This window comes from Alternaria metachromatica (assembly GCF_023757995.1).
Source record: "Alternaria metachromatica strain BMP 0045 chromosome Unknown scaffold_2, whole genome shotgun sequence".
NCBI lineage: Eukaryota > Fungi > Ascomycota > Dothideomycetes > Pleosporales > Pleosporaceae > Alternaria > Alternaria metachromatica.
This window is the reverse complement of record NW_026055493.1, coordinates 1,065,636-1,093,288: the sequence shown is the minus strand read 5'-3', so window position 1 is coordinate 1,093,288 and position 27,653 is coordinate 1,065,636. Positions and strand designations below refer to the sequence as shown.

The following is a 27,653-nucleotide window of genomic DNA, read 5'->3' as shown; positions in this document are numbered from 1 at the left end:
CTTTGCATTCTTGGGCAAGGAATATGGCAGGCCTCAGTACATCCATTACGGCGCAAGCCCCGCTGGGAATGCCCGCAGCCCGACTAGGACCGCGCTGTTATGCACACGAACGTCCAAGACGGCCCGACCCATTTGCCGCTTCAGCTTGGTATACACCTTCTGAGGATGAAAACCGTACAGCTCCGCCAGCTCCAAGGCCACAGACATTCCAGCACAATCAGAACCTCAATCAGCCTTTCGGTGGAATGGACCAGGGGTATGGTGGTTTCGAATATGGGGAGCGCGGCCATATGGGATATGAGTTTCGTCCACCCTCACCTGGTTTAGGAAGGCGAGGTGCAAGTTCGACGGGAATGTGTCGGGATCAATCGAGGGGTGAGGCGCGTGCAAGAGCCGCATGGTCAGTGCCGATGCAGAGTGGACCACATCGCACACCGGTGATTACTCGAGCGCCAAACACTCCACACACACCGCAAAGAGGTGCAATATTTGTCAGACGACCTCGCCGGGCGAGGCCGCAAAGAAATGCGGAGAATGCGGAGGTCATGGATGATGGAACTGAGGATGAGGATGAGGAAGAGCATGAGGAAGATGAAGAGTATGTTGAAGAAGAGAACCAAGGGGTTGATCATGAAGGTGAAGCTCGCTAAGATGAGATTATTCCGTAGTGGTATGACAGTCAATCGCGCTTGTGGATTGATTCTGTACTGTCGCGGTGCCTACGTTGTTACCTAGTGCATACATTCCGTCGAAAAAGGTACTTACAGATGCTGCTAGGCTTTGCCCTTCTACACTATGTGAAACGTGCGAAGGTTAGATGCAGTATTTTGCCTATTGGATTTGATAAGTTCGGGCATCCAGCAGTCACCGACGACCGTCATAGCCGGATGCTGAGGTGGTCCCATGTTCCCTTCCACCTGCTTGATATCCTGTTCAATCTTGAGAGGACGTAGTGCCATCATGGAGTCGCATCCTGGCATGTTCACAACGTAGTCGCCGACCTGTATTGTGCTTGGTCCTAATCCGAACAGCCCAGCACTTGTGAAAAAGCACGAGCGGCCCTCCTTTGTGTGGGCGAGGCCCATCCTGTTTGCTTCGGATAACAGGCGTAAAACGGGTTTCCTATTCCTATTTGATTTTTCGTATGAATTCCAACGACGGAGTATGTTTTCCCAACGAGATCGCAGCTGTGCTTTGTAAGGAGAGGGATGCGGATCCGCAACATCGTCTTCGATGGGTATCACCTTCAGAGCACAATACAAGATCATTGCATCCATCGATTTCTGCTCTGGCGTACCGATGGCGTGATGTTGGATGAAGTAGTTACCCCATCGGTACAGGGTCCTCTCTTCTGTCTCATGTTCGGGTCCTGGCGAATCTACGACACTATCGACGACGCCACCAAAGGTTGCCTGTATCGTGAGCAGGCTATTTTCAACGGTAACCAATGACACCCCTACTGGCAGAGTTGAGCATTCGTACTTGAGAGATGACTGGAAAGGCCTGTATCGCATGGGTAACCTCCAATCCGGGACCCATGAAGCAGCGAGTCCACCGAAGGACCCAGCGCAGCTCATGATGGCCATTGGAAATCGGATCACTTCGATCTTGCCCAACCGATCATAAAGCTCATTGACTGAGACTTGGTAGTCGACTACAATTGATGTCGAACTGAGACTTCGTAGTGCATAGATTCTGTCGCGATCATCTGCACATCTGGTAGTAGAGAACCGTGTCAAAAGTGTCGTCATATTTTCGGCTCCAGCTACGATACGATCCGTTTGGGCACCAGTAGTATTTTCATCGCACTGAGACAGCTCGTCAGACTTGGTATCTCGTACTGCAGTGAGATTGCTCAAGCGATGCAAGATTGCCGTAAAATGTGGTGTCACTGCTTCGTAGGAAACGTTCTGTTCCAGATGTTCGACAAAGACACGGAACTGCTGCCACTGCATTGTGCCACTACCCGAAATGATGTAGGCTTCGCGGGCATGCATGATCTCTTGGACTACCCAGCGCCTCGTAAACCATCCGGTCTCAAAGAACTGCATGAAGCGAGCTTCCCCATCGCGCGTGTATTCTATCTTTCGTTCAAAGCTGCGCTGTAGCGCTTGCAAATCGCACCCGGGCTCTCCAGTCCAGATCAGCACACTCGTAGCACATGCGTAGAGTTCTCCCATCACGGTAACCTGCTTTCCTTTCTCCTCGTCGTCCGCTTGATTGATGCATATAGCGTCAATCCACAGGGTTCGGGCAGTGCATTCTGGGGTAATACCGTCCCTCAGGTACCTAAGGATCTGAATAACATTGTGACGGACACGCAAGCGAGAGTTCGCCCCAACGAAGATGTACGCCGAATCTTCATCTGAGCCCCAAGCATACGATAAAGCTTCGTAGCTGACTGGGTCTTGGGTCTTGGAGGGATCGTACGCCCGTTCGACGATGTCGACGCGTATGGGGTCTTCGAAGTGCGCCGCTGGGTACAGCTGTATGAAACGCGTGTTGCCATCGTTTGCGAGTGGTTGGTACTGGTAATCCTGAATAGCCGTCATGTCGCAGGCTCTGCGTCGTTGTCGAGGCAATGCTGTCGCGATTGCTGGAGAGAATCAGGCAGGCCTGAGATTTTCGTCCCCTGGTGGAGGGGCTGTGCAAGACACACATGATTGGCGAACGCCTGCAGCTGAGCTGCTGTCTTTAGGCGGCCACACTTATGCGGCGTGGCATTCGTCCGCGCAAGACTCCAGCGAAATGACGGAGACGGAACGAGCATTGCGTAACATCCGACTTGGTTGGGGTAAGATCGCATGACGAGAAGTCGTGAGGACGTCCGTCACCCCTTCTTTTGACGCGTCTTCCATGCGCGGAGATCGTTGACCGCGGATGTGGAGATGGGCGCCCGGGCCATAGCCACACGCGCTAACCGAATCTGTAGATGACATCACCATACACTTCGGTGCTCGCGCTTTAACGCCTATCCAGCTCGGACGGATCATGTCAGCGATCGGACTTCGGTGCATACTTAGCTCGCCATGTATGGATCTGGAGGCCTGAACAAGGCTCAACCAGTGTTACCAGTCGACATTGTGTGTATTGGCTCATCGAGCTACACTGGTTGCAGCATGCGAGCACCTTCTTGTCTATGCATGGGCGGAGTTAGAAGGTTACGACCGAACACCGACCGTATGCCTCTCAACATTGATGTTTCCTAACGTATCTCAAGAGGTATATAGAAGGAAGTCACTCCCAACTTTTGAAGTGACAATTCAACACGCTTCTGTGTTCCTCACTCTACACCCCTTCGTCCTCACACTTGTCAATATGGCATTGCTATCCAAACTCAAGAACATCGCCGTAGTCGGTGCCAATGGCAACGTCGGTTCATACATTACCTCCGCCCTCCTTGCAAAGAACCATTTTAACGTCACCGCCATCACGCGTACGGAGTCCAAGGCCACTTTCCCATCCGGCGTCAACGTCGCACGCATCGACTACGACAGCCCAGACACCATAAGCAAAGCCTTGACTGGACAAGATGCACTCGTTATCACAATGAGCGTCTTCGGTGGTAATGCGCAGGAGAAGCTCATCCGTGCCGCAGCTCAAGCCGGCGTACCATGGATTCTACCAAACGAGTTCGGCATGTACAACACCGAAGAGATCCAGAACGAAACCATTGGGCCTGGCAAGACGATAGCTCGCAACCTCATCGAGTCGCTCGAAGTGTCTTCTTGGATAGGCGTGACCTCTGGCTTCTGGTATGAGTACTCGCTCAGCGGCGCTTACTTTGGCATCGATATTCCGAAGCGAGAGGTCATGTACTTTGACGATGGGAAGCAGCGGCTGAACACTGCCACATGGCCCCAGACCGGGCTGGCTGTGGCGAACTTGCTATCTTTGCCAGTATCGGCATCTGATGGCAACGGGCCGACACTGGAGCAGTACCGCAACCGGATGACTTTCGTATCGTCGTTCGCCCTCAACCAACGCGAGATGCTCGAGGCGGTACAGAAGGTTACTGGCACCACGGAGAAAGACTGGAAGATTACGTCGGAGCCGTTAAAGCAGCGCTTGGCCACTGCTAGGGAGAAGATGATGATGGGTGATCGCATGTCTTTTGCGACAGCTTTGTACACGAGGTACTTCATCGATGAGGCAGGCTTGTTCGAGAGGGATCATAAGCTGAACAATGATGAATTGGGACTTCCAAAGGAGGACCTCATTGAGGCTACGAAGCGGGCTGTGGATCTGGCGAATACCGACTTCCACAAGAAGATGTACTCATAAGTAGTTATAGATTTCGGAGCGCCACGCTAATACACTTTTGAACCTCGTCCATACCGTTTAAAGATATGTCGTTTGTGAGGCCTCGAGGTTCTCCGTCTATTTTCTTACTACCACGATTCGCATCAGTCGAACACAATAGCAGCCTTGACAACCTCTTGTTTCCTCACCGCGTCCAGGCACTCCTCCCATTGCTCGATTCGATACGTCTTGTTCGCAATGCCGCCCAACTTCAATTTCCCAGCATTCACATACTCCAAGACATGCGGTATGTGGCTCATGCTGCAGAAGCTAGCCAGAATCGTGATCTCATTTTCCCAGATCCGGAAGGGCGACCATGCAATTTTCACACTTTCGTCGTATACGCCGTAGACCACCAGCTTACCGCCTTTACGCACGTACTCGATGGACTTTTCCAGAACTGTCGGTGCGCCTGTGGCTTCCACGACAATATCGAAACCGTAGGGATTGTCGGTCGAGAGCGCGGCCATGTCATCTCCGGGGTTATCATCAGATATGGTGATGTAGGAATCGGCGATGTTGAGTTCGCGCGCGAGATCGAGTTTCGGGCCGCCTTTTGAAGCGATGGTTAACTAGGTCGCGTTAGTAGTTACGCGTAACCTTTGGACGTGCTGCATACATGAGCAGCGCCATTCATCTTGATCAACTGAGCTAACAGCATGCCGGTCGGTCCGCACCCAAAAAGCAGTACTCTGCTTCCGACATCCATCTGCATTCTCTCGATACCATGCGCGGCGCATGCGGCGGGTTCGAGCAAGACGGCCTCTAGATCCGGAAGGTTTCCAATAGGGAAGACCATACGAGCTGGGTATCTGCAGTACTCTGCAAAACCACCCGGAACATTACCGCCATACCCGATGACATTCTCACAGAGTTGGGTCTTTCTGCGCGTGCAGTAGAAACAGTTCAGACATGGCTGTAAGGCATCGGCTGCTACGCGGTCACCAACCGCGACGTTATTGACGTTCTTCCCGATAGCGGCGACGGTGCCTGCTGCTTCGTGGCCTGGGGAGGTGAGTGAGGTGTGTGGAGAAGTGAACGATCGCTCGTACCGGGTATCAAAGGATACTTCAAGAAAGTCAGCTTTGTTCAATACATCGTTTCCTGATGATCTCACCTTTGCCAGAAACTCGCCTTTGCTGCAGATGTGAACATGCCGAGTCAGTGCATGCGTCGCAACCTTTTCGCATCCGAAGCTTACTGGTAATGCAAATCCTTCAAGGTGGTCAGTATGATGTATGCCCCAAAGTCTTTCTCCTCTTCTACTACTTACTGTTCCGCATACACCGCAGGCTGAGATCTTAACCTTTCGTGTGTTAGTGCAGCAAATACCGCGGGGTGATGAATAGTGTGATGTACAAGAACATCATCATCACCGATTGTTGGAACGTCGATGGTCTCGACTGCGAATTTCTCGGGGCCAGAGTATCTTGATTATCTTAGCAATGAGACATCGTATGTCACGCGCCGAGCATGCCTACTGTAATGCTTTCATCTTGGCAGGCACGTCGAAGCGTTGACGCTTGCTCGGTTCCGCATGGCCGTTCATGATGGGGATTTGTAAGAAGATGGGTTCTGGTCAACTGTCTGAAAGAACATCGTAACTTATTGCTGCTTATAACCAAGTTCAATTGCTCGTTGAGATAGTCTCGACGCGAGCGCTGGCTAGACGCGTGTGTGTACACGGTAATGCGGGGTTCGGCAAACCTTCCCCAGAAGTACGCACCACGGACTACTGCATCGGGAAAAGTTAAGAACGACTACACTTTATGCGTGCCCGGGCATCCGACTGTGATCGTGAGAATCGCATCTTTATCTGATTCATGTTGCCATGGTAATTACGAGTTGGCAAAAGTCAACAGTTGAAGGCGACGGTACTACGAACCAAGCCCCATGCCAACTCTCCCACCGTCGTGTCTACTGGCTTGTGGGGCTGGAGCAGTGCGCTCGCAAGAGGCTCATGAATGATTTGGATGCAGTCACAATTAGGAAGCAGGAAAGCTGGTTTTCATCAGAGCGCAGTCTCATTAAATGGAAAAGAACGCGAGCATACCTAGGTACCTTCCACATCTTCATGATGGCGCGCGGACGCTAAGTTCGCTTAGTGACAGTCGTGATCTTTCGCTGCCAGCATGTTTGTTTGTTCATCGAACAGCCGGTGGATTGAACACTCAAGCACCGGAGAGAAAGGGATTAGTACTCATTCAAAGCACATGCAATGGTATCTTGATTGGAGGCGCCAATGGCCGGACTCGACATCCCCACTGCACTGGAAGACCGCTGTGAAAACACACCACAATCGAGAGACCTACCGGCCTTGCGAAGTAATGCTGACTTGGCATGGGGCTTCTGGAATCGATTACCGCACAATACTCCAATCACGGCTTTCTGGGGTCTGAGTGCCGACAGTGAGCAGATATTGGGAATTCTGAACCTCGCCATCAACACCCATAGACCGCGATCGGGGCATACAAAAGTGGACAGTATCCAGGAATTGACTTCGACATCACCTCTGTCGAAGCCGTCACTATCTTAGGTGGGTCCAGTGCTTCGGCATGACAGCTGGTGCTATACCCCTGTTATTGATGGGGAAAGCTGTAGGTATATAGCGCTGACAGACTACACTGCAGGTTCTCCGAACGGTATAGCAGCCGGCTTCTTCCTTGCCCAGCACTAACAGCAACTAAGAGGCAACAAGATGATCTCCAAGATCACGGTCTTCAAAGCGCGTCATCCCGTTACGGATGACGAGTATCCGACTCTGATCTTTTGGGTGAAAGATGCACCCAATCTTTAAGGAGAGGTCGATGGCGCGCGTTTGGCGAACGTCTCGAATGTGGATGCGATCGATGTTGTTGAAGAAGTGGAGGAGACGAAGGTACTGAGAAAAAGCGTGGATGGACGGAGTGTGCTTAGAGAGCATGTTATTCGTGTATGACTGTAAATGTAAGCGGTGTCAGAGCAAAAGACCAACAGCGTAGAGACGCGAAGCGGAGATGAAGCGGAGAAAGGGTCGACGAAGGGTGGGATAGGCTGTAGTCAAAGGCTGTTCGCCTGCACGTGTAGGTGATAGACAGGTACAGAACGGAAAATATCTCGACAGGATACTGTGCACATAAATCAAATGCCAATGAGTGTATGGAAGCTGTTGACAGTGTCGACGCGCGCTGCAGTGATCGCTCGGCTTACCTGCCCCAAAATCTTCCGCTGACTAGGTAATCTGACATCCCGCCTCAGGCTAGACCGAACGACGCGTCGACGCGTCCAGCTTCACCATACACACCCACCACAACGGTCGTGGAATGCGCCGCTCCTTACATGATTTAATGGCTGCTTCTGCCTCAGTACAGTCATCGCAGCTACATTGTCATGCTCCAACGCCACGAGCTTCGATCATCGCTAAACTGTATCAATTCAGGCGCGTCTATCAACACCGTGTACCATTGCACCAGAGAGGAGCTCAGCACCCGCCATCAATCTCTCCGTCACCATGCCGAGGGTAATTGATGGCTCATCTTCGCAATGAACGACAGTTTGAACGGCGCGTCTCAATTGTTGATGTATCACAGTCCAGCTTGTGCAGGTAATGATGGCACGCACCTTCTATCGCATCTACAGCAAACGCCCGCACAATAATACCGCAAAGAACTACTGATCCGTTTCAACCAAATTCTATCGATTAGCATGGCCGCAAAACCAAGCTCCAAGCGATATGGTTCAGCGGACAAAGATAAGACAACCACATCTTATGGAACGAAGGCCAGGAAGGCTTGCAGCTATGACCACTTGGCTTCATGTTATTCACATCACCCAGACTGTTCTCCGACTCACGGCGATGGGCAGCATGAGTGCACACGTGGGAGAAGCGGTGGAAACACCCGTCGTGGGTTTTAGGTTCCGAAGGTCGAGGGTCCAAGGCCAGTGTCATTGCTGAGCAGGTAACGCCTTCACTGTATCTCGGCGGCGATAATACTTTGTACTGTTGAGTGAAACGGAACCACAGTAGAGTCGCTTGCCACTAAACCTTTTTCGTAGTACGCTTAGAACGCAGTGTGGGTCGGGCCCCCAGCTCTACACCTTCGACTGCTCGTGCACCTTACGCAAAGATTATATCCAGGCTGCTCACCCTTCACCTCCCCACCTCCCGCCGGAACTACTTGTTCTTCTGCTCCTCCGCTTTCGCGTACTTGTCCGCCGCTCAGTCTCAACTAGTCACACACTACCGCGCTCTTCCATTTCCGCCGCGATGAAGGCACTCAATTTCTTGTCATGGACGGGATTAGTCGCTTTGGTCGCAAGTGAGCGTCTTAGCCCGCCACGTGGGCCTCTCTTAAACATCTCAGCCCTTCACGGTTCCAGGAGGAACACCATTCCAATCGACTTTGCTGGCTATAACCCTGCGGACCCCGGCTTCGTCGTCCATACCTCGGCAATCAGCGATGAAGAGTATGAAAAGGCGGTATGTCGAGGCCAGAAACTCTTCCTCGCGATGACCAGAGACGGCAATCAAGGCACACGTTACATCGATCCCCTCAACAGCCCTTGGGACGGCAGCCTCGAGGCAGAGGGATTGAAATGGGCTTGGGATATGTGGGAAGACGAGGACTCTTGGTGCGCCTTCGGTCACCAAGGGATGACGACCGCTTTCAAAGGTCTCAGCATCAGCGATAAGTCGCTCGACGACGGAGGAGACAATCAGTGTTTCAGCGCCTTCCACTACAACAGTCCGGCCGTTCTCTTTGATCCAAAAGATTCCTTCTACTTGGATGACCCCGATGGTCGGATGTTGCCAATCGACAAACAATACTATCTTGATCCATCGGGCAAGAGGCAGCGGGTAAGTTGGGTTTGCGCATCAGCCTGCTAAGCCGACTATCATAGCAAATTCCGGGGAATGACTGACACAGAGCCCAGTGCACAGCTTCCACGTACACGTTCGGCGTCAATCCCAAGGCGGGCGTACTCTTCTTCATCTCGCGCAGTAGCCCCTTCGAAACCGCAAAGATGCTCTGGAAATACACCCCAAAGACCTCTGAGCTACCCGAGCTGCGCGCCAGTTCTGACTTCGCATGGGGTCTCTGGAATAAGCTACGTGGAAAGGATAACCTTGGTGACATCCGCAAGATTTTCAGCCTGTACATCAACAACAAAGAGACGCAATCTATCATCGATAAAGCGATCGCTAAACAGGCCATCAAAGAGCTGAAGAAGTGGCCAGGAACGGAGATTGATCCAAAGTCAGAGGAAGGACTAGCGATTATCGGTGAGTGTCTCTCATTAGCATCGCGTTTTACCTTCAGTTACTAACAAGATCGCTCAACAGGTTCCGCGAACGGTCGAGCCGCAGGTTATTTCCTTGCGCAACACAAGAAACAGTTGGGCAAAGACAAGTACATCTCCAAGATCAACGTCTTCCTGACCGATAAGGAAGACCCTCTGAGAAACATTCTCTTTTATGTCGACGATGTGCCTTCGCCGCCGCCGGAGATGGCGGAGCCGGAAGATAAGGACAAGGGCAAGGATAAGGGCACTGGATTGGTGGAGTCGGACCTTGTTGATGGGGATGGTACAAGTCTTGTAAGACGACATGTGCTCTTTGCAGGTCGCTAAGACTAGGTACGTAGAAACCGGCCTTCAATGCTGCGCCTCAAGTAGATGGTTTTGTGTACATGAAGGAAACACTTGGATGGTTAGACAACATCGGTTCGGTTCGAGAGCATGCGATCACTAGCACAAAGCGAGCCCTATTGAAAGCACTCAATGTACGCCTAAATTCCAGAAGCGATGATGCGTACAAGAAAACATTATCGAGATTTTGCCTTCTCCAATTTAACTATCCCTCCGCCTCTCTATAACGACTTTGCAAACACTTTATGACTCCTCACAATGCTCTTCCCGTCTTCAGACCGCGCTACCACTCGATCCTCGTCCTCTTCGATAGCAACAGGCTCATCCAGCGCCATATCTCGCATCTGAATCTCCTGCGGAGGAGGTGGCGGTGGATACGGCGCCGGCTTAACAACGAAGCACATATACGGCAACGCTGGTACCCCCATGAAGGGACTTCCCGGTGCACCCTGGAACACATGTATAGCCGACACGTATCTGTTGTGACCAAACTGGGGTTTATGTTGTCCGAGCAGGTAGCCTGCCGCGATGCCGTTCGGCGAACCTAGAAGTCATACATCAGCACTGTGTAACATTCTGCAAGCAAGAGGCCGTGTGGAACATACCCAACAAAGCCCAGTATTCCGTAGCCATTCCAGCTTCGAATACCTCTCCCGGCCAGGGTCGTACCTCTCGGCCTTCCAAAGCGCGCGCGATGATGGCGCGTGTCTCTTCGTTGGTGATCCGGTGGGAGAAGATGTAGTTGATGTTGGCGAGGTTACCGGCGCTCATCCTTTCCCATAGACCCCAGGCAATGTCTGAACTCGAAGCGAGGGCCGGGAGCTGGTCTTTTGGAGCTTGAGCGACGCCCCATAATTGTTTGGCCGCAGATTGGGCTGACCGGCGGTTGATCATGTGGATGACGCCGTCTTGCGCGTTGATGCCGATGGTGTGGAATGCGCCTGTGATCCTGTAGCTTCTACTGTTTACGACGTACTGCTGTTGGTTTCTGGCTGGTAGCTGACCGTTTGGCAACCGCTGGACGACGGCACTGTCTCTGTGGACGTAGGAGAAACATTTGTTCGGCCCGCCATCCGGAGCGCTCCTCGCGCTGATTCCAAGAGCCTTCAGCGCCGTTTCGAACATTGGCTTCATGGTGAAGTCGCATTCGTCTTTGATATCTCTGTTTTCGCTGTTGTCTAGGTAGCCCCACAGCGCAAGCTCGTTGACAAGTGTCCCAGTCCATGGACTGTTCAGTGGAGTACCGAATTGCTGCGCTTCTTGTGGATTGAGGGTGTCCATTAGCTGGAGCTTCTGGCCGCGGCAACCGGCAGTCACCCATAGGAAGTCGTTTGCTGGCGCGATGGGTGCTCTTTTGAGTAGGCTATGACCGTCTTCAGTGACCAGGCTGGAGAGATCGAGTGACGTCTCGTTGACGGAGGGCGTTAGAGCCTCACCCGCGACGAGGCTCTGAAACGCGGCGAGACATGAAAGTAGGTGGACTTTCATGTTGTAGATCGGTGGTAGGCGCTGCGGTGAGAGAGTACATGAGAGATGTAAGCGGGTCTATGGAGTAAAGGGCGTTAGTTCTAGTAACACGACGCGTACGGACCCGGAATGACGCGAGTGACACTCGGAGTGTTTGCAGTATGAGTGAAAGATCATCAAAGGTAAGCAGCAAGAGTCAGAAGCGTTATGGTGGCGAGTCTGAGAGTGAAACACACAGATATCAGTCGATCCGAGGCAGTAATTGAATGAGCATCTCGTACATACTAAGCTGCCATATATGTGAGCCGGTGTATTGTGGCCCAAGTCTTATGCGTTTGATCGTATTTTCACAGTTTCGCCCGAATCACATGCTCTCTGATGACGTTCTTCTCACCGTTACCTCTTCTAACCACTTCAAACCCATTTCCTTCTGGCGGCAATAAGTTCTCTATTGGTTCCTCTGGTACTGTTGGCGGCGGAGATGGCGCCCAATTGACGCGGAAGAAAAGGTGAGGCAGTGTCGAGTACTCGTAGGGGCGGAATATGTGAATAGACTCAACATATCTATTGCCGCCAATCTTTGCCTTGTGTTGCGCCAGCAGATATCCTACAGCTCTACCATTGGGTGATCCTAGATTCGCATTGGTCGTTAGTGACTTCCCAAACCCGAAGCATAAGATGCTTTGCATCACGAGTGTGGAAGAATAGAGAATTTCAACGTACCCAGAAGAGCCAGATAATGTACGGAGTGGACGTCAACCACAGTTCCTGGCCATAGCTGTACCGTTTCGAGATGCTTGTCCACCAATACCCTATCGATAACTCTCCGCGTTTGGTCGTTGGTGATTAACATGGAGACGACGCCATTGATATTCCCCAGGTTTTCACCACTTACTCGGTTCCAGAATCCCCAGGCTACGTCTGAGCTCGTACGTAGAGCCGGCAACTCATTTGGTGGAATGGGAACATGATCCTTTACCTTCCAGAGTCTGCGGGCTTGATGCTCAGCGGACCCTCTGCGAAGGAAGAAAATTATACCAGCAGCTTGATTGATGACGACGGTGGAATAAGCGTCCGTGACCTAGAAGCACAAAGCCATTAGTTAAGGCCAGTGAAAGGAGTCGGCGCATGAGCTTACCCTGTACCTCACACCATCGACAATATACCACTGTTTGTCCTTGGGTGGCAAGATTCCATTTACTCTTTCCACGACAGCGCTGTCACGATGTTCGTAAGAGAAACAGTAGTTTGGCCCGCCGTGAAGATTGTTTACTTTGGAAAGTCCCAGGGCGTCTAGCATTGGCTGGAGAACGCCGATCTCGCAGTCGTCATCAGGATCACTAGTTCCTTCCTTGTAACCCCAAGTGAGAAGTTCGTTCCTGAGGTCGCCATCCCAGGGAACTGTCAAGGGATTGACAAACCGGGCGGCTTGCGGTGGGTCCTGGGTACACGCAAACATGAGTTTGGCGCCCCGACATTTCGATGCATGCCAAAGTGCTTCAGTAGCAGGAACTGGAGGTCCAAGCCGTACGTCATCATCGTCAGTATCGCTATCGTCGCTGTCGTCGCTATCGTCGTCGTCATCGTCGTCATCGTCGCTATCGTCGGGGTCGCCTGCTACGTGCACAGTGAGGTTCTGAGATTCGAGAGTGACGGAAGTGACGTTGGTAAGATTGCGCAAGGCCTCAGTCGCGCCGAGGGCAACAAGACCCACGATGCAGAAGATCTGCGTGAACTTCATCTTTTCGACTCGCGGTGCTGCAGGTAAATTTGCGTGCGGGGTAACGACAAGAGGAAGGAGAGAAGGTGGAAACTGGAGCCTTCACCGGACAAGCGAGCGGCGCTTGCGACACAAAGTGAAGGTGAGAGAAGGGGCCGAGGGGATGTGAGGCAAGAGCAACACAGAGCTGAGATAAGAAAAATGCTGGGAAAGAGAAAGCACGTTCGACCCAACATGCTGCACTGCTGTATCTCAGCCACTGGTCAACTCATGTGTAAGCCTGTATGCTGTCTCATCGCAATAGCTTTGAGTTGTTAGGTTTTGACGAACGCACTTACCCTCTTGCAATATGCTATAGCCTTCCCATCAAAGCTTCGCCCAAACAACATGTTCCCTAACCAACTCCTTCCCATCCCTACTCCTCCTCACTACCTTACCCTCTCGAACCGCCGCGCTACCCTTCTGCACCGGTTTCTCCGGCGCACCAGGAGTGTCATCTAGATCCGGCATCGGTGTTGTATTCTTGTCAACGTGAAAAATGAGATTAGGCTCATCATCAAACTCATCGCCATCGTTTCTAAATATCGTGATCTTGTAGATGAAATTTGCGCCACCGAGCTGCCTTTTGTGTTGTAGAAGAAAGTAGCCAGCGCCGAGTCCATTGGGCGAACCTAGAGAGTGTCAGAGCGAGCAGTAGGCGGTGCACAGGAAGTATGACGTACCGATAAGTGCAAGAGCAGCTTCAGCCTCAGCTTCATTATCTGACCCAACAACAATCTCCCTCCCAGGCCATCTCTTCAGCTCTGTTTCTCCCACCGCCTCCAAAGCCTTCGGTATGATCGTCTCCGCCGTTTGCGTATTGACAATCTGAAGAGCCATAATCATCTTAATTCTCGGTTCGCCAGGAACCCTGTTCCAGAGCGCCCAAGCCAAGTCAGAGCTCGAGCGGATCTTGGGCAAGTCGGCTTTATCGACTTGTTCCGGTTTTAGATTCCATAGATCTGCGGCTCCCTGCTCGGGTGACATTCGGTTGAGAAAATAGAGGATACCGTCGTTGCGGTTTATGCCTACGGTACTGTAAGCGCCGGTGACCTGTCGGTTTGTTAGAAACTGGCCCAGTGGGCGTTCTGTTGCTGGAGCTCTGGATTACTGACCCTGTACGTCTTGCCATCCGCCTCGTAACGCTGACTAGACAAATAAGGCATCTTCCCATTCTTGTCTAGGATGACCGTAGGCCCATTGCTATGCTGTAATTTGAAGCAATGATTCGGTCCACCCTTCCCTGCTGGTCGCGCATCAACACCGAGAGCATCGAAAGTGTTCTTCATTTTCAAGGTCTCGTCGAAGTCACATGAGTCATCAACCTGTGCATTCTCCTCTTCGTCATCGAGCCAGCCCCATTTTCTCAGTTCGGATTTTAGATCGCCGTCCCAAGGGCTTTGTGTGTAAGGCCATTGCAGCATCGTGTTGCTTTCTTCTTCGTCGAGGGACATGGCTCGGACAAGGGCGGCGCCGCGACAATAAGCCTTGTGCCATATGGGGTCATGATCTGGGGGTGGCGGTGTGTCGACAGCAAGTACGGGATCTACGGCGGCAATCGAGACTTTCGAGCTTGAGTTGATGGTAGTGAAATCTTCATGTAGCTCTCGTCGAGCTACGACCCCTCTCGTAGCCGAAGCAACAAGACAGACAAGATAACCGTAGAATAGCAGCTTCATCCCAATAAAGAGTAGTAGTAACAGTTTGGAATAATAAGAGCAAGGGGTTTGGATGGAGGTAAGGTCTATACAGGTATAAACTCCTGATGTGAATCTGTAATGTCTACCATGACGCAATTCGAGAAGCGGAAATGTTGCAATCAGCCTCTAGGTAGGAGTGAAACATAGTGTCAAAGACCGCCTTGTCGCGGACTTCCAAACGCTCAAGCCCCCCACTTCTTCTTCAACGCTTCCACTTGAGTCGCATTAACGCCCAACACACTTCCGTGCCTCAAGTTCTGAGGCCAGGCGCTCCTGTCACTCGCTGTCCATTGGCCACCCCTTACGTTGGTACTCTCGTAAGGCCTATACCCATCCGCTCCATAAAAGTCCAGCAAGAGATGCGCCTTGCCAGCTACTTGGTTGTCCCAGTAAGGCGCGGGGCCCTCTACGCCGGATGCAATGATTGCATTGGCACCTGCAGGCCTGGACCAGGTGCCGAACAGTCCGCTGGTCGAGATCTCCGTGTAGACTGTTTTCGCGCTCTCGTCCTTCAGAAAGCGCGCGTACGCGTTGTTACCGAGAGACAGGAATTCCTGGTCGATGACGTTGATGGGAGATCGGTTGATGTAGTCTTGAGGCGTGCTAAAGGTCTTGAAGTCCTTGGTGTATGCGTAGCGGATGCGAATCGACGAAGGAGAGCCAGTGTGTTGCGGGTCGGAGGTGGGATAAAACTTGCTCGCCCAATGAACGAAGTACTGGCCTTTGGCTTCGTCAAAGATAGCGCTGGGTGCCCAAACCATTCCTGCAGTCGCGTCTTCAACAGTAACGAGGCGTTCATTGGTCCATGTTACAAGGTCGGCGGACTCCCAGACAAAGATGCCTCGAGATCCCGTGCGTTGGGATGCGTCCCACGTTGTCTTGCCGATGTTCAAGTCGGTGCCAATGATGTACCACTTTTTGCCAGCTTCAGCTGCTCCACCGGTTATAATGGCCGGGTCGCGGACTCCAAGAGTGCCTTTCGTCGGGTTGATGACAGCTTGGCCTTTGTTCAAAGCAGTCATGGAGTTGGCGTTGTTGCCGTTGGAAAGATAGAAGTACACAGAAGGTTTGTCGCCGAGGAAGAAGACACCGAGATAATTCGTCAGAGCCGCATCGGCACGAGATGCAATGGCATGTCTTGAAAAGTCGAGGGTTTGTGACGGCAGAGCAAGAATGCTGGGAAGCAAGCTGCACAAAGTGAGGAGACGCATCGTGAAAGGTGTACAGTAAGCCCGGATATGACGAGCAGATGAGAAGGCGCAAGGCCACTTATAAAGGCTGTGAAATAAAGTTCCATCCGGCGTTGCCACATAGTTTGTCAAGGATACGACGTCACGAGCGTTGCGCAACGGCTGTCCCTCCTAAGATGGCTAGGTACCCAAGCTTCCGTGAACCCTAGGAGCGTCAGACCAGGAAGGTGACCATCTTTGCGGGGTAACGTAGTCACAAAGTCAGTAGCACCTCTTCTGGTAGGTGGGTCTGGGGATAGATTAAGTTGGATATGGGGTGTGGTATTAATCCGGCGCTACCGGTTTCCAAGGCGCTACATGAGCAGCCTCGGTAGTTCGGCCTAATGCAAATGCCACAACAAGATGGTTCCATCGACCAGAATAAGAAGGCAGTCGAATACGCATAGTCCTTTTTCGTGTTCTGGGGCACAGGAAATATTCGCGAGTGTCCGGTAGTCGGCCTCAGGACTCGTCAAGTTTCGAAGCTGGTCCTGCATTGGTCACCCTCACTAGCCATGGCAGACTCACCGCATAGTCACCGACAATACCGTGTTTAACGATCTATACAATGCCAGCGCAGATACACACCACGTTGTGGCTGATTGTGTGGACGAGGAGACATCCGATATATCATAGGTGCGTGTATGCCCTGCTTGCTCTTGTGTAGGCTTGGATGGCCTTCCAATAGCTCAGTCGTCATCGCTATCGTAACCAGCGACAAGCATAGTCGATAGTTTCGAGGGCTGTGCAGCGGCTTTAGCCTGAGGCGCGGGTGTCGAAGCAGGCGCCTTTTTCTTGAGGCCTAACGCAGCGCTAAAATCTTTCTTTTCCTTCGGCTTCTTGGTGAAGGTTGTAGTAACGGGTACCTCGATGGGCGCGTCGAACATGTCTTCGTCAATCGTCTCCTCGCCGATGTCAGGCATGCTCCGATTTGCGAATGCCTGTCGTGCAGCCTCTGCGTCTTCTTCCTCCAGCTTCTTGCGTCGCTCGTCGGCAGCATCAGGTTGTACCTCGGTTCCCTTGCCCTCGCGGTCCGCCTTCTCTAGCCTTGCGTTTCTGGACCTGATCTCGTCTAGAGCGTCTGCGATGGCCATCTCGGTTTTGGCATCGATGACCTTTGTCTCGAGTTCTTTCATCGCGTCGCGCTCTGCCTCCTCCCGTTCTATGCGATCCAGGCGTTCCTCTTCGGTCTCCTCATTGAGCTTGGCCTCTCTCCACGGCTCGAAATTTCTCTTCGCGCCACGCTCGCATTCGTAGTCCATGTTCTTAGGGTCTGTCTTGAAGGTGATCTCGCCGGAACATCGCGTGCATCGAATGTAGAAGCGGAAGATGGCGATGTTGTAGTACTTTTGGTCGGTCGTCTCCTTGCGCGCATTGAACTTGCGGCCTTTGTAGATGAACTCGCCGCAGTGGGTGCATTTCATGGAGAAAGGTGCCATGAGGCGGACTGTCATCAGCTTGGGACCGGCATTCTTGGGGCCGCGCTGGCGCGTGATCTTCGAAGGATCGAAATCCGGTGGGTAGTACTTGGTGAGCACTTTTCGTTCGGACATGGCGGCGGGTTATACGACGTCTGGTGTGGTGCGGCGCTGATCGGGTGCTCCGAGTTGATGCGTTGAAACAGAATGTAGGGTTTATGCTGCGCAAATGAAGGTCTCGCGCGTGATATGGATGAGGTCGTGTGGCGTGTTGGATGTCAAGTGAGTGCTCGAAATCACGTCCAGGTAACGGCAACCCTAGCGCGGAACTTTTGGCTGACTAAGGCGGCCCGCTGCTGCAGGCACCCCGCAAACATGTGCTCTCGCGTCGGGCAGGCGCGACCCTGGCTCTAAACATCGCGCCGCCGCCGACTGCCACCTCGACTGGGGATATCTTTTGGGGCACATTCACTAACCCGCCTGAACAGACTATACCCAATGCGATAGCGAAACTATGGAGAAATATCTACGCGAGTGGCGCCAGGAAGCCCTCAATCGCTGCCAGTACGACACAGCCATCTTTGTTGCAGACAAGCTGCTGGCACTGACGGGTATGCTCTAACACTCGGCAGGTCAACGTACACTGACAAAATCGCATAGATGACGACCAGGATGCATTCTGGCTAGCTCAGGTGCACTTCACCACCGGCAACTACAACAGGACCCAGTCACTCCTCGCACGCGGAAACCTCGTCGAGCGCACGCCCCAATGTCGATACCTCGCTGCGCACTGCTCACTGAAGCTGGGGAAATTGGAAGACGCACTGCAGATACTGGGCGACAAGAACCCAACCCACTTGATCTCGGCGCCAGGGAACACGCGCACCAAGCTGCGGCATGTCGACGTCAACACACGGGCCGGCGCAAGACAGACCAAGAACGGCTCGCGCAACGAGCGCCTACCCACGAGCGAAGAGCGTGATCGCGAAGATGTTAACAACATCAAGTCGGAAGCAGGCATGTGCTACCTCCGGGGTGTGTGCTATGCAAAGCAAAACTCCTTTGACCGGGCCAAGGAATGCTACAAGACGGCGGTGCAGATCGACGTGCAATGCTTCGAGGCCTTCGATGCGCTCATGTCCAACTCGTTGATGGCACCAGAGGAGGAGTGGAAGTTCCTCGAATCGCTCAACTTCGACACCATCAACGTCGCCAACAACCCTTCCTTGTCACAAGAGGCCGCGTCCTTCACCAAGACCCTCTACACAACACGCCTATCCAAGTACACCAGACCAGAAGAGTTCGCGAACGCGACCGAGACGCTCACGACTCACTACAACCTTGGCGAGAACCCAGACATAGTCCTCTCCAAAGCGGATCTCATGTTCACCCTATGCCGCTTCCGCGATACCCTTGCCCTCACGTCAGCCGTCCTAGCGAACGACAAGTACAACTTCAACATCATGCCCATACACATAGCGTCCTTGCACGAGCTTGGCGAAAAGAACACTCTCTTCCTACTTGCCCACGAACTAGCAGACACGAACCCCTCAGAACCATGCGCATGGTTCGCCGTTGGTACCTACTATCTCGCAATCGGTCGCATAGCTGAAGCACGCCGCTACTTCTCCAAGTCCTCCATGATGGACCCACACTTTGGCCCTGCCTGGATAGGGTTCGCGCATACGTTTGCCGCAGAAGGGGAACATGATCAAGCCATCTCCGCCTACTCCACCGCGGCACGCCTCTTCCAGGGCTCACATCTGCCACAGCTCTTCCTCGGCATGCAAAACCTCCAGTTGAACAACCTGAGCCTGTCGCGAGAGTACTTGAAGACATCATACGATCTTTGCGAGAACGATCCTTGCCTTCTTAACGAGATGGGCGTCGTCTACTTCCACGAAGGACAACTACTGGACGCTATACAATTCTTCCGCCGCGCGCTGGCCTTCTCAGAGCAGAATGAAGCAGACCCAGATGCTTGGATACCCACACGGATAAATCTCGCCCATGCGCTTCGCAAGTGTGAACAATACAGCGAAGCACTCGATACATTCGACGAAGTGCTTCGCCATGGCATGAAGGACCCGAGCGTCTTCACCGCAAAAGCACTGGTTCTCCTGAACCTCAATAGAAGTTGGGATGCTATCATCACCTTGCACGAAGCCCTCGCTGTCTCGCCCCAGGACCCCATGGCCACCGACCTCCTCAATCGTGCGCTAGAGATCAACGAGTCAGACAGCGGACTCCTTGAGTCTGGAACAGCGGGAGGACCAGACATGACAGGAGACGCAGATGAAGATGAAGAGATTGAAGCGCTAGAACGGAGAATGAACGGCAAGCTACGCGAAATCGAACAGAATCGGGTTGCTGGCAGGCGAGGTCGGAGGAGGCGGCATGCCCAAGGCGCGGCAGAGGAGGATCTTAGTGCCTTTGGGGAGAGCATGGTCGTCGATTCAGACGACGGCTAGTATTTTCAAGCGATACTTTTGGATACGCGAACAACAGCCCTGGGTTTGAATACCCTTCAGAGGCAGGACGCGTACTATGCGGCTTTGGTCACGTAGTCGGACAGGCGTCAGATGGGCTTTGGATCATGGCATAGCGTGGAGTGAATGGGTTTTGTATACGTCTTTTTGCATAGCAGATACCATATGATATGCGTTTGCTCCTCTTTGGACAACCTTGATCTTCTCGACTCTATGCGCTCTTAGTCCGGAAGTACCAATTGAGTTCTTTACGGTCAGTAAGCCAATTTACGTAGTCAGCGCTTTCTCTCTCGTACCTTTAGTGTATCCCCACTTCTGCATCACTGTCTCAATACTCCTTCTCGTGGTCTTCCTCGCATGTTCCCTGCTCTTTCCACTCTTCAGCAGCGCATCGTATTCAGTATGCCTATGCCGTGCATGCGCAATGACAGCAAACAAGATCTTCCGTGATAACGGTATTGAGCTCGTTCGGCCGACTCTACCAGAGTGTTTCTTGAAGCCGTGCTTAAGTACGGCTTGCTTCTCTGACGCTGGTATCTTTGGAAACTGCGTGTCTATCTCAGCTGCTGCGTTGGCAATTTCAGTCGCATCGCGCTTCGTCGTAGCTGCTCGACGAGACGACAACGTTTCTTTCGACTGCTTGTTGACCTTGTGCAGAACGTGTAAGGGGATACGGATGCCAGTCGTTCTTTTCTGGTTGTCGACGACGATGTATAAAGGACGCCCGGCTTCGTGGGTGAGTTTGCGGCAATGCAGTGTCTTGTAGCGGTCGCCTTTCGGAAGGAAGCCGTATGATTTGGGTACTGGTGACTTCTGTGTAACTGTGATCTCTTGACGCATGGTTATGTTCGGAGCTGTGTCAGCTCCAGAGGCAGTTTAATAGGTTCCTGTTTTGTGTCCATTTGGTAGAGCGAGTTTTAAATTTTGATACAGTACTGATGAGTTTCCTTGCATTCTTTGTGTATGATGAATCGCGCTCGCGAAAGAAATGCAGACAAAGCAAACGTGAAGCGTTGGCGCTGTGACAACGCGTCGCGACGCGTCCTAGATAGCTTACGTCATTGACAGTTTCGAGCGCTAGGCCCAAACAGACGCGCACATGTGACGGCATCTCCGTCAATCGCTCCATCGCTGCATCTCCAGATCCCAGGCCCTGCACCTTCTTCTCCCCCAATGTGGTCGCAGCGTCCGACGTTCTGCAAAATGTTCAGCGCCTCACACGCGACAGAAGTGAACGCCCTGCGGTTCCGGATCAGTCGGCATCCGCCTGCTAAGTTTGGCACTCCGACGCGTTGGTCCCACCAGCGAACACCAATCCGCGACACAGCTGAGGCTTGCCTGACTCCACAGGAGCCATGGCCAGCACGATGACGACGCCTCAGTGGCTCATCGCTATAAAACCTTCAGCCACAGTTGTGGACCCTACTTTTCACAGTCTTGACAGCTACCCTGGCACTCCGCTCGGTTTAAGCCCTTTTGGCCATGTCAATCAGACCCTTGAAGAGATCGGATACGACGCTGAGCGATGATACTGAGCTTGCGAACGTCACGTATAACGACAAGTACGTTATAGTATATGACTTTGGTAATGTCGGTATGTTTTGTCATTGAGGCATAGTGTTAGAGCGAACGGCTGACGAGGACTAGATGACGACGTCGCCATCGCAGAATGCAAGACACTATTGCATGACCTAGAGTCTGCAGGCCTCAATACTGAGGTACGCCCTGGCTATGATCAAACACTGTTAGTGTTTGTCCAAGCGCCGAGAGATCTGCTTGGCAACACAGTCTACAAGTCGCGGTACGTTGAGCTCTTGCGTAACCTCGTCATTTGAAAGGAGGCTAAGCAGACTTTTCTAGAGTCAAAGACTGGCTGTATGGTATCACCAAAGACCATCCTGGCGGGACCGCTAAGACTGTTGTCACCGCAGAGTTCGAAGCCGAAGACCTGCTTTCCATGTATCACCTTGTCAACTGGCGCAAAGAGCTTGGAGGCGCAGGTGTTACACCAGAGTTTCCACCATGGGAAAACGTGACCGCAATCTTCCCGTTACACAACTCAGGTGCAAACCGCGCGTTGTTGGCCCATCTGAGCACTCGGGTGTTCCTGGAACCAGCCGACCTGGACCGTATACGTGATCTATGGGGTGCCAAAGTTGCCTTCTACTTTGCCTTCATCCAGACTTACTTTCGATCCTTGGCATTCCCTTGCGCTGCTGGTGTATTTGCCTGGGCATTCTTGCCGAAATACTCTCTGGTGTTCGCACTCCTAATCGGAGTCTGGTGCACTGTGTTCTTGGAGTATTGGAAGATCAAGCAGACCGATCTTGCAATCCGATGGAAAGTACGAGGAGTGGGCGACCTCAAAGTCAACCGTCCGCAATTTCGCTACGAGCAAGAGATCATTGACTCAGCTGGAAGAGTTCGGCATGTGTTCCCAAGATGGAAGAGGATTGTGCGCCAATTGGTCGTCATACCATTCGTCCTTGTCAGCACTGTGTTACTCGGGATTCTGATCGCATTCGTCTTTACCATCGAGACCTTCATTGGAGAAGCTTATGAAGGGCCTTACAAGTTCTATCTGGTCAGTATATGCCCAGTCCCACCCACTGCGCTGTATTAACGTTTCACCAGGAGTACCTGCCTACGGTGCTTCTTGCAGTTTTCTTACCATACGCGACGAATTTCCTGGAAGACATCGCTACTGCGCTGACAGAATACGAGAACCATCGAACAGCTGATCATTACGAGATGTCGCTCACTCAAAAGATCTTTGTGCTCAACTCAATCACCAACTATCTACCAATCCTTCTTACAGCATTCGTATACGTACCCTTCGGTGGACAGATTATACCACTGCTGGAACGCGTTATCGATGCCACACTAGGCGCGCAGACTAGAGCCAAGATGGTGTTCAAGGCCGACCCTGACCGGCTGCGTAACGAAGTCATCGCGCTCACCGTAACGGGGCAGGTCTCGAGCGCAATCGAAGAGCTTGCACTACCTTGGCTGAAGACTCAGATCAAACAATGGTGGCGTGACCGACAAGCTAGCCGAGCAAAGAATCGCAGCAGTGACTCGTACGAGAGTCCAACTGCAGAAGATCCAGCGGAATCTCGTTTCCTACGTCGCACGAGACGGCAAGCTTTGAGACCATCATACAACGTCCAAGAGGATATTGCAGAGATGGTCATTCAGTTTGGCTACCTTGCGCTCTTCAGCCCAGTGTGGCCTCTCGTGCCGATCGGCTTCTTCATCAACAACTGGATCGAGCTGCGGTCGGACTTCCTGAAGATCTGTGTTGAGCACCAGCGTCCTCACCCAACACGTAGCGACGGTATCGGGCCGTGGGTGGCCAGTCTAGAGTCGTTGACATGGTTGGGGAGCATATCCAGTGCGGCCATCGTACACATGTTTGGATCCCAGCGATTCCTCGGCGAATATCTTGGCTTGAGCACGTGGGCCAGCTTACCGGTGACGATCCTCATCTCCGAGCACATCTTCATGGGCTTCAGAGCTGCTGTGCGGTTTGCCCTGTTCAGAATCGGTTCGGAGCAGACTCGGAAAGAGCGCGCAGAGCGATATGCGAGGCGAAAGAAACATCTGGACGAGCTAGAGGCAACTGCAGAGAAGAAGTCCCATCTTGACTTGACGGAGCGAGAAAGACGTAAAAGCGTTCGAATCAACGCAGCCGATATATTCTGGACGAAACAAGCTGAAGTAGGAGCTAGCGCGGATGCCGGCGTAAGTATCATCAAGGCATTGAAGAGTGCACAGAAGGAGAGCATCGTGACTGGTCGAGAGAACAAGATTGATTGAAACGCTGGGCTATGTAGCCAGAAGTCGTCTCTGCTGTCCCTCCATGTATGTACAAAGTCTTTCCCAATCCACCCAAAAGTATATACAGAAATTGTGCGATGTGCACAGTGTGTGACGCGCTTACTTGTTGATAGCAGCGAGGACAGTGTTGTAAGCTGTCTTGGCGTTGTAGTTGGAGTCGAAGAGAAGGGGGTTGCCGTTGGGCCTCCAGGAGTCGTTGTCGCGGATACCCCAGACGGTGATACCAACGCAGTTCTTCTGGTCCAAGCAAGCCTTCACAACGTTCTGCCAGTCAGAAGTCTGGGCGTTCTGAATGTCGACCTCGGTGAGCGCACACTCGGGGGCGGCAGCGCAGAGCGCGGCCATGGCGGCGGGAGCGTTGGCACCCTGGCCAGAGGTGATGTGACCCTGCGAACCGATACCGTCGATGGGGACACCGGCGGCGATCCACTTCTTGACATTCTTGACCATACCCTGGGTCTTGGAGTAGGACGCTTGGTCGAGGCTAAGCAGTTGTTAGTGTCATGATCTTGATGGAGTCTGAGAGGTTATACTTACTTGTAGTCGTTGATGTAACGCTTCGCAGCAGGGTCAACGGCCTTGGCTGTCTCGAAAGCAATTCGGACGAAGTCCTCGCCGAGGACGTTGTAGAAGACACTGGCGCGGAGGCTACCGTTCTCCTCGAACTGTGGGGAAGTCAGTGTATGTTCCAGTCGGACCGGGATATGAAGATTAACTTACGATCTCGTTGACGACATCCCAAGCGTAGACCTGGCCCTTGTAGCGGTTCATCAGGGTGGTGATGTGGTTCTTCATGACGGTGGTCAAGGTGGCCTTGTCGTTGATCTGGGAGACCCAGGCAGGCAGCTGGGAGTACCACACGGTGGTGTGTCCACGGATGAGCTTGCCATTGTCCTTTGCGAACTTGGCAGTCTGATCGGCGTTACCGAAGTTGAAGTTACCACGGGAAGGCTCGGTGGCATCCCACTTCATGCTATCCGGCAGTTAGTATCGCACACAACACTGCGTTCGGGAGGTTGGAAAGACTTACGAGTTCTCAGGTGTAATGGCACCGAAGTTCGCCTTGATGATCGCGGCGTTCTTGCCTTGGTTGAGACGACCTGGGTCAGCGCAGGTACCGAAGTACTTCCGGCCCTTTGCCTTCATGGCAGCATCGATGCTCTGCGCAGCCTGGCGCTCATCGAGGAGAGCCTCTGGCTCAGCGAAAGGCGCAGCCTGGACCAGCGCGGCGGCGGACAAGATGGTGACGAGAGAAATCTTCATGGTGAGAATGGTATATCGAGACTGCTAACTGAACTTGGACTGTAAAAGAACGTAGGTTGCTGGATACCTTCAACCAAGTCGAGATCCCCAGACTACTTATACCAAACCACAAACTCCCTCGGCCCTATACTGATATTGCGAGCAAGATTAGCGATCTCCGCACCCTCCTGCTCATTACGAACAATATCCATCCACCAAGCCCACCTCGGTCCCTCCTTGCGCATGCCGCCACCAGTACGGGGAAACATGTATGCGTTAGCCCTAGGAAATTTACCCACATGTAGCGGGAAGCCGGACAATTCATCTAACACGCCACAGTGCCTGCGCGTCGTCGATCAGCCTGTACCCAAAGCGCGCCCGGCGCTTCCCCCATGCAGTATAGACAACGAAACGTCGTTGTTTCGCATTAATCTAAATGAAGCTTCCGGCGCCGGTTCTTGTCTTCCTTAGCACCACACGTGTACCCTTCGGGAGTTCGTTTTAAGCAGGCTTGGCGCCTCTAATCGCGGTTAAATGCAATGTGCCACAACAACCGATCCCTGCGCGAAGCTGCGTGGCGTCACGGGGAACGTAACTGCAATATTTGAGGGTCGATGCGTCTGCGGCGTATTGCCGGTGCCAAAATGTCTTGTATTGCTTCTGCATGCCGTTATTCGTGGAGAATACTTTTTGATGGGCGTGGGGCGGGTAGCGATCACGCTTCATTAGGGGGCATTTCAGCCGCTGTGGAGTGGAATATGGGGTGCGTTTCCGGGGAAAGAGGATATTGGGTGTCCTTCTATCCGGGGAAGGCACCGTACATGGGCGTTGTGGTGTGTTGACCTGGGATGATTGTTGTAATCCATCACATGCGATTCCTGTTACCGATCACGGTGAGTGGAATACATCCGCCAATTGTATGAAGCTCATGGAGAGCAACGTCTGTCTTCCTCAAGTCAGTAACGTGTTTGTTTACACAATCGAGGTAAACTGTGTTGGTCGTCTTGTACACTGTAAGACGGAACTTTTCATTTCGTACTACATGTGGAGTGTTCTAGATGGAGACCCACTCTCTCGATCAGGAAACTGTATATTACCGATCGGAGGCCGAAAGAGCATGGACGGCGTACATCTCATCCTACGCCTGTTTTCCTCTCATATTTCCACCTTACTCAAGATCACTGCTGCTTCGCCGAAGTCTAGGTTCTTCATCTGCAGTAAAACCACTTTGCTGGGTCTGTCATAGAGACGCAAAGGCAGACCGACTGTTGTAGGAGCCCAGCGTCCAGAACTCGCAATCCGTATCTCTCCTGCGTAGCCCTCTACATCATGTACACGGTGGTATGTCTGCCTGTCTCTTCCCGGAACGTCACGAAGGCGTAAGGTGTGCGACCAGACCGGCCCCATCATTTTGGCCGGAGATCCGGACTGAGCATGTTTTCGACAATCCCAAGAAAAGCAAATGGCCTTTACACTCACGCGTTTCGATCGTGTAAAGCCACTAACTTGCGCCTCAAACTGGTTGAGGAATTGAAATACTCTTCGTTCATGTCGACCTGGTGGACCTGGTGGACCTCTAACGGGGGTAGAGCGTTCCGGTACTTGTGAATTCATTATCTCAATGAAATCGAATACACGTTCGATAATTTCATACATGTTGCGGACGTCGGTTCTGATTATTTTCAAACTCGAAAGGTTTGGCGCAACAAAGTGGATTTGTAGACTCTCTAGAAGAAGTCCGAAGAGAGGGTGGAAAGTATCACACCATGGTGTCACATCCCGTCTATCGTCACTGAAGACGGCGCGACTTTTCAATTGTACTTTGACCTTAAGTCGAGCGAGGTGCGCAAAAGGATGAGTCTTAACACTTGTTGCCCGCTCCGGTTGAGCGACTATGATTTTGTAACCAAGTCTTTCCCTCGAAAGTCGCTCGAAGTCGTGGAGGTATTTGCGATAATTCACGGTCGCGACATGAGATAGCTCTTCGGCGGCGAGCTTGCACGAGAGAACAAAGCCAGTGTACTCGGTACCATTTGACAGCGGTGGAAGCGCATCGAGCTCGATATAACTGTAGATCTGTTCTCGGATATCCCACGGTAGGTCGAAGAATGGTCTGGGACGTGGAGGGCGGAACGGCAACTGGGTGCTCCACATCTTGGTTGATGATATTGGTAGTCGGTTCCAAGTGGTGAGGTATGCGTTGTGGTCGCAGGTTCATGAATTACTGAGAGGGTGATGCTATCGAAGGGTGGCTTTTGAGCAGCGTTGAAGTGCATGTGCGGTAGCCAGTTGCAACTGAGGCCCCCAAGGCAACACCACACAGTGAAGAGATAAGTTGTCGGATCTCGAGCTCGAGCGCGGCTGCAATTTCTCATGACCTCACGATATCCAGGTTTATGTGGCACTTAGATGATAGTAAGCAATTCTTTCTCGAAAGTCTGTCTTCATCATTCATAAATAATACACCCTCTAGATTACAACCAATATGCTTCCATTCAACCTCGCTATGATTTGACATCTGCTGAGCATTAGCTTAGGCTTCGTCTTCGGCTTCGTTTTACTTACACACGCCTGCCAAT

The 27,653-nt window shown here is 52.4% G+C and overlaps 12 protein-coding genes across 12 annotated transcripts; 3 read left to right on the top strand and 9 right to left on the bottom strand.

The window, feature by feature from the left end:
* Positions 1 to 788: 788 nt before the first annotated feature.
* On the bottom strand, positions 789 to 2,552 carry J4E83_001191 (uncharacterized protein; the record flags this gene model as incomplete). Its single annotated transcript, XM_049328148.1, has 1 exon — positions 789 to 2,552. The coding sequence occupies one exon, from the start codon at positions 2,550 to 2,552 to the stop codon at positions 789 to 791; it is 1,764 nt and encodes a 587-aa protein (XP_049192666.1).
* Positions 2,553 to 3,318: 766 nt separating this feature from the next.
* J4E83_001190 (uncharacterized protein) lies at positions 3,319 to 4,284 on the top strand (the record flags this gene model as incomplete). Its single annotated transcript, XM_049328147.1, has 1 exon — positions 3,319 to 4,284. One exon carries the CDS (start codon positions 3,319 to 3,321, stop codon positions 4,282 to 4,284), a length of 966 nt encoding a protein of 321 aa, XP_049192665.1.
* Positions 4,285 to 4,406: 122 nt separating this feature from the next.
* On the bottom strand, positions 4,407 to 5,851 carry J4E83_001189 (uncharacterized protein; the record flags this gene model as incomplete). The annotated part of the gene is made up of 5 exons (XM_049328146.1): positions 4,407 to 4,874; positions 4,922 to 5,517; positions 5,576 to 5,602; positions 5,679 to 5,731; positions 5,784 to 5,851. The coding sequence occupies 5 exons, from the start codon at positions 5,849 to 5,851 to the stop codon at positions 4,407 to 4,409; spliced, it is 1,212 nt and encodes a 403-aa protein (XP_049192664.1).
* Positions 5,852 to 8,571: 2,720 nt separating this feature from the next.
* Positions 8,572 to 9,912, top strand: J4E83_001188 (uncharacterized protein; the record flags this gene model as incomplete). The annotated part of the gene is made up of 4 exons (XM_049328145.1): positions 8,572 to 8,600; positions 8,662 to 9,139; positions 9,217 to 9,565; positions 9,626 to 9,912. The coding sequence occupies 4 exons, from the start codon at positions 8,572 to 8,574 to the stop codon at positions 9,910 to 9,912; spliced, it is 1,143 nt and encodes a 380-aa protein (XP_049192663.1).
* A 239-nt stretch (positions 9,913 to 10,151) lies between these two features.
* On the bottom strand, positions 10,152 to 11,418 carry J4E83_001187 (uncharacterized protein; the record flags this gene model as incomplete). The annotated part of the gene is made up of 2 exons (XM_049328144.1): positions 10,152 to 10,474; positions 10,536 to 11,418. 2 exons carry the CDS (start codon positions 11,416 to 11,418, stop codon positions 10,152 to 10,154), a joined length of 1,206 nt encoding a protein of 401 aa, XP_049192662.1.
* A 954-nt stretch (positions 11,419 to 12,372) lies between these two features.
* J4E83_001186 (uncharacterized protein) lies at positions 12,373 to 13,138 on the bottom strand (the record flags this gene model as incomplete). Its single annotated transcript, XM_049328143.1, has 2 exons — positions 12,373 to 12,411; positions 12,536 to 13,138. 2 exons carry the CDS (start codon positions 13,136 to 13,138, stop codon positions 12,373 to 12,375), a joined length of 642 nt encoding a protein of 213 aa, XP_049192661.1.
* Positions 13,139 to 13,483: 345 nt separating this feature from the next.
* On the bottom strand, positions 13,484 to 14,610 carry J4E83_001185 (uncharacterized protein; the record flags this gene model as incomplete). The annotated part of the gene is made up of 3 exons (XM_049328142.1): positions 13,484 to 13,788; positions 13,840 to 14,209; positions 14,272 to 14,610. The coding sequence occupies 3 exons, from the start codon at positions 14,608 to 14,610 to the stop codon at positions 13,484 to 13,486; spliced, it is 1,014 nt and encodes a 337-aa protein (XP_049192660.1).
* A 428-nt stretch (positions 14,611 to 15,038) lies between these two features.
* J4E83_001184 (uncharacterized protein) lies at positions 15,039 to 16,067 on the bottom strand (the record flags this gene model as incomplete). The annotated part of the gene is made up of 1 exon (XM_049328141.1): positions 15,039 to 16,067. The coding sequence occupies one exon, from the start codon at positions 16,065 to 16,067 to the stop codon at positions 15,039 to 15,041; it is 1,029 nt and encodes a 342-aa protein (XP_049192659.1).
* A 707-nt stretch (positions 16,068 to 16,774) lies between these two features.
* J4E83_001183 (uncharacterized protein) lies at positions 16,775 to 17,638 on the bottom strand (the record flags this gene model as incomplete). The annotated part of the gene is made up of 1 exon (XM_049328140.1): positions 16,775 to 17,638. One exon carries the CDS (start codon positions 17,636 to 17,638, stop codon positions 16,775 to 16,777), a length of 864 nt encoding a protein of 287 aa, XP_049192658.1.
* A 379-nt stretch (positions 17,639 to 18,017) lies between these two features.
* On the top strand, positions 18,018 to 19,974 carry J4E83_001182 (uncharacterized protein; the record flags this gene model as incomplete). Its single annotated transcript, XM_049328139.1, has 2 exons — positions 18,018 to 18,114; positions 18,164 to 19,974. 2 exons carry the CDS (start codon positions 18,018 to 18,020, stop codon positions 19,972 to 19,974), a joined length of 1,908 nt encoding a protein of 635 aa, XP_049192657.1.
* Positions 19,975 to 20,259: 285 nt separating this feature from the next.
* Positions 20,260 to 20,832, bottom strand: J4E83_001181 (uncharacterized protein; the record flags this gene model as incomplete). The annotated part of the gene is made up of 1 exon (XM_049328138.1): positions 20,260 to 20,832. One exon carries the CDS (start codon positions 20,830 to 20,832, stop codon positions 20,260 to 20,262), a length of 573 nt encoding a protein of 190 aa, XP_049192656.1.
* A 3,099-nt stretch (positions 20,833 to 23,931) lies between these two features.
* On the bottom strand, positions 23,932 to 25,095 carry J4E83_001180 (uncharacterized protein; the record flags this gene model as incomplete). The annotated part of the gene is made up of 4 exons (XM_049328137.1): positions 23,932 to 24,316; positions 24,370 to 24,497; positions 24,553 to 24,805; positions 24,863 to 25,095. 4 exons carry the CDS (start codon positions 25,093 to 25,095, stop codon positions 23,932 to 23,934), a joined length of 999 nt encoding a protein of 332 aa, XP_049192655.1.
* Positions 25,096 to 27,653: the final 2,558 nt, after the last annotated feature.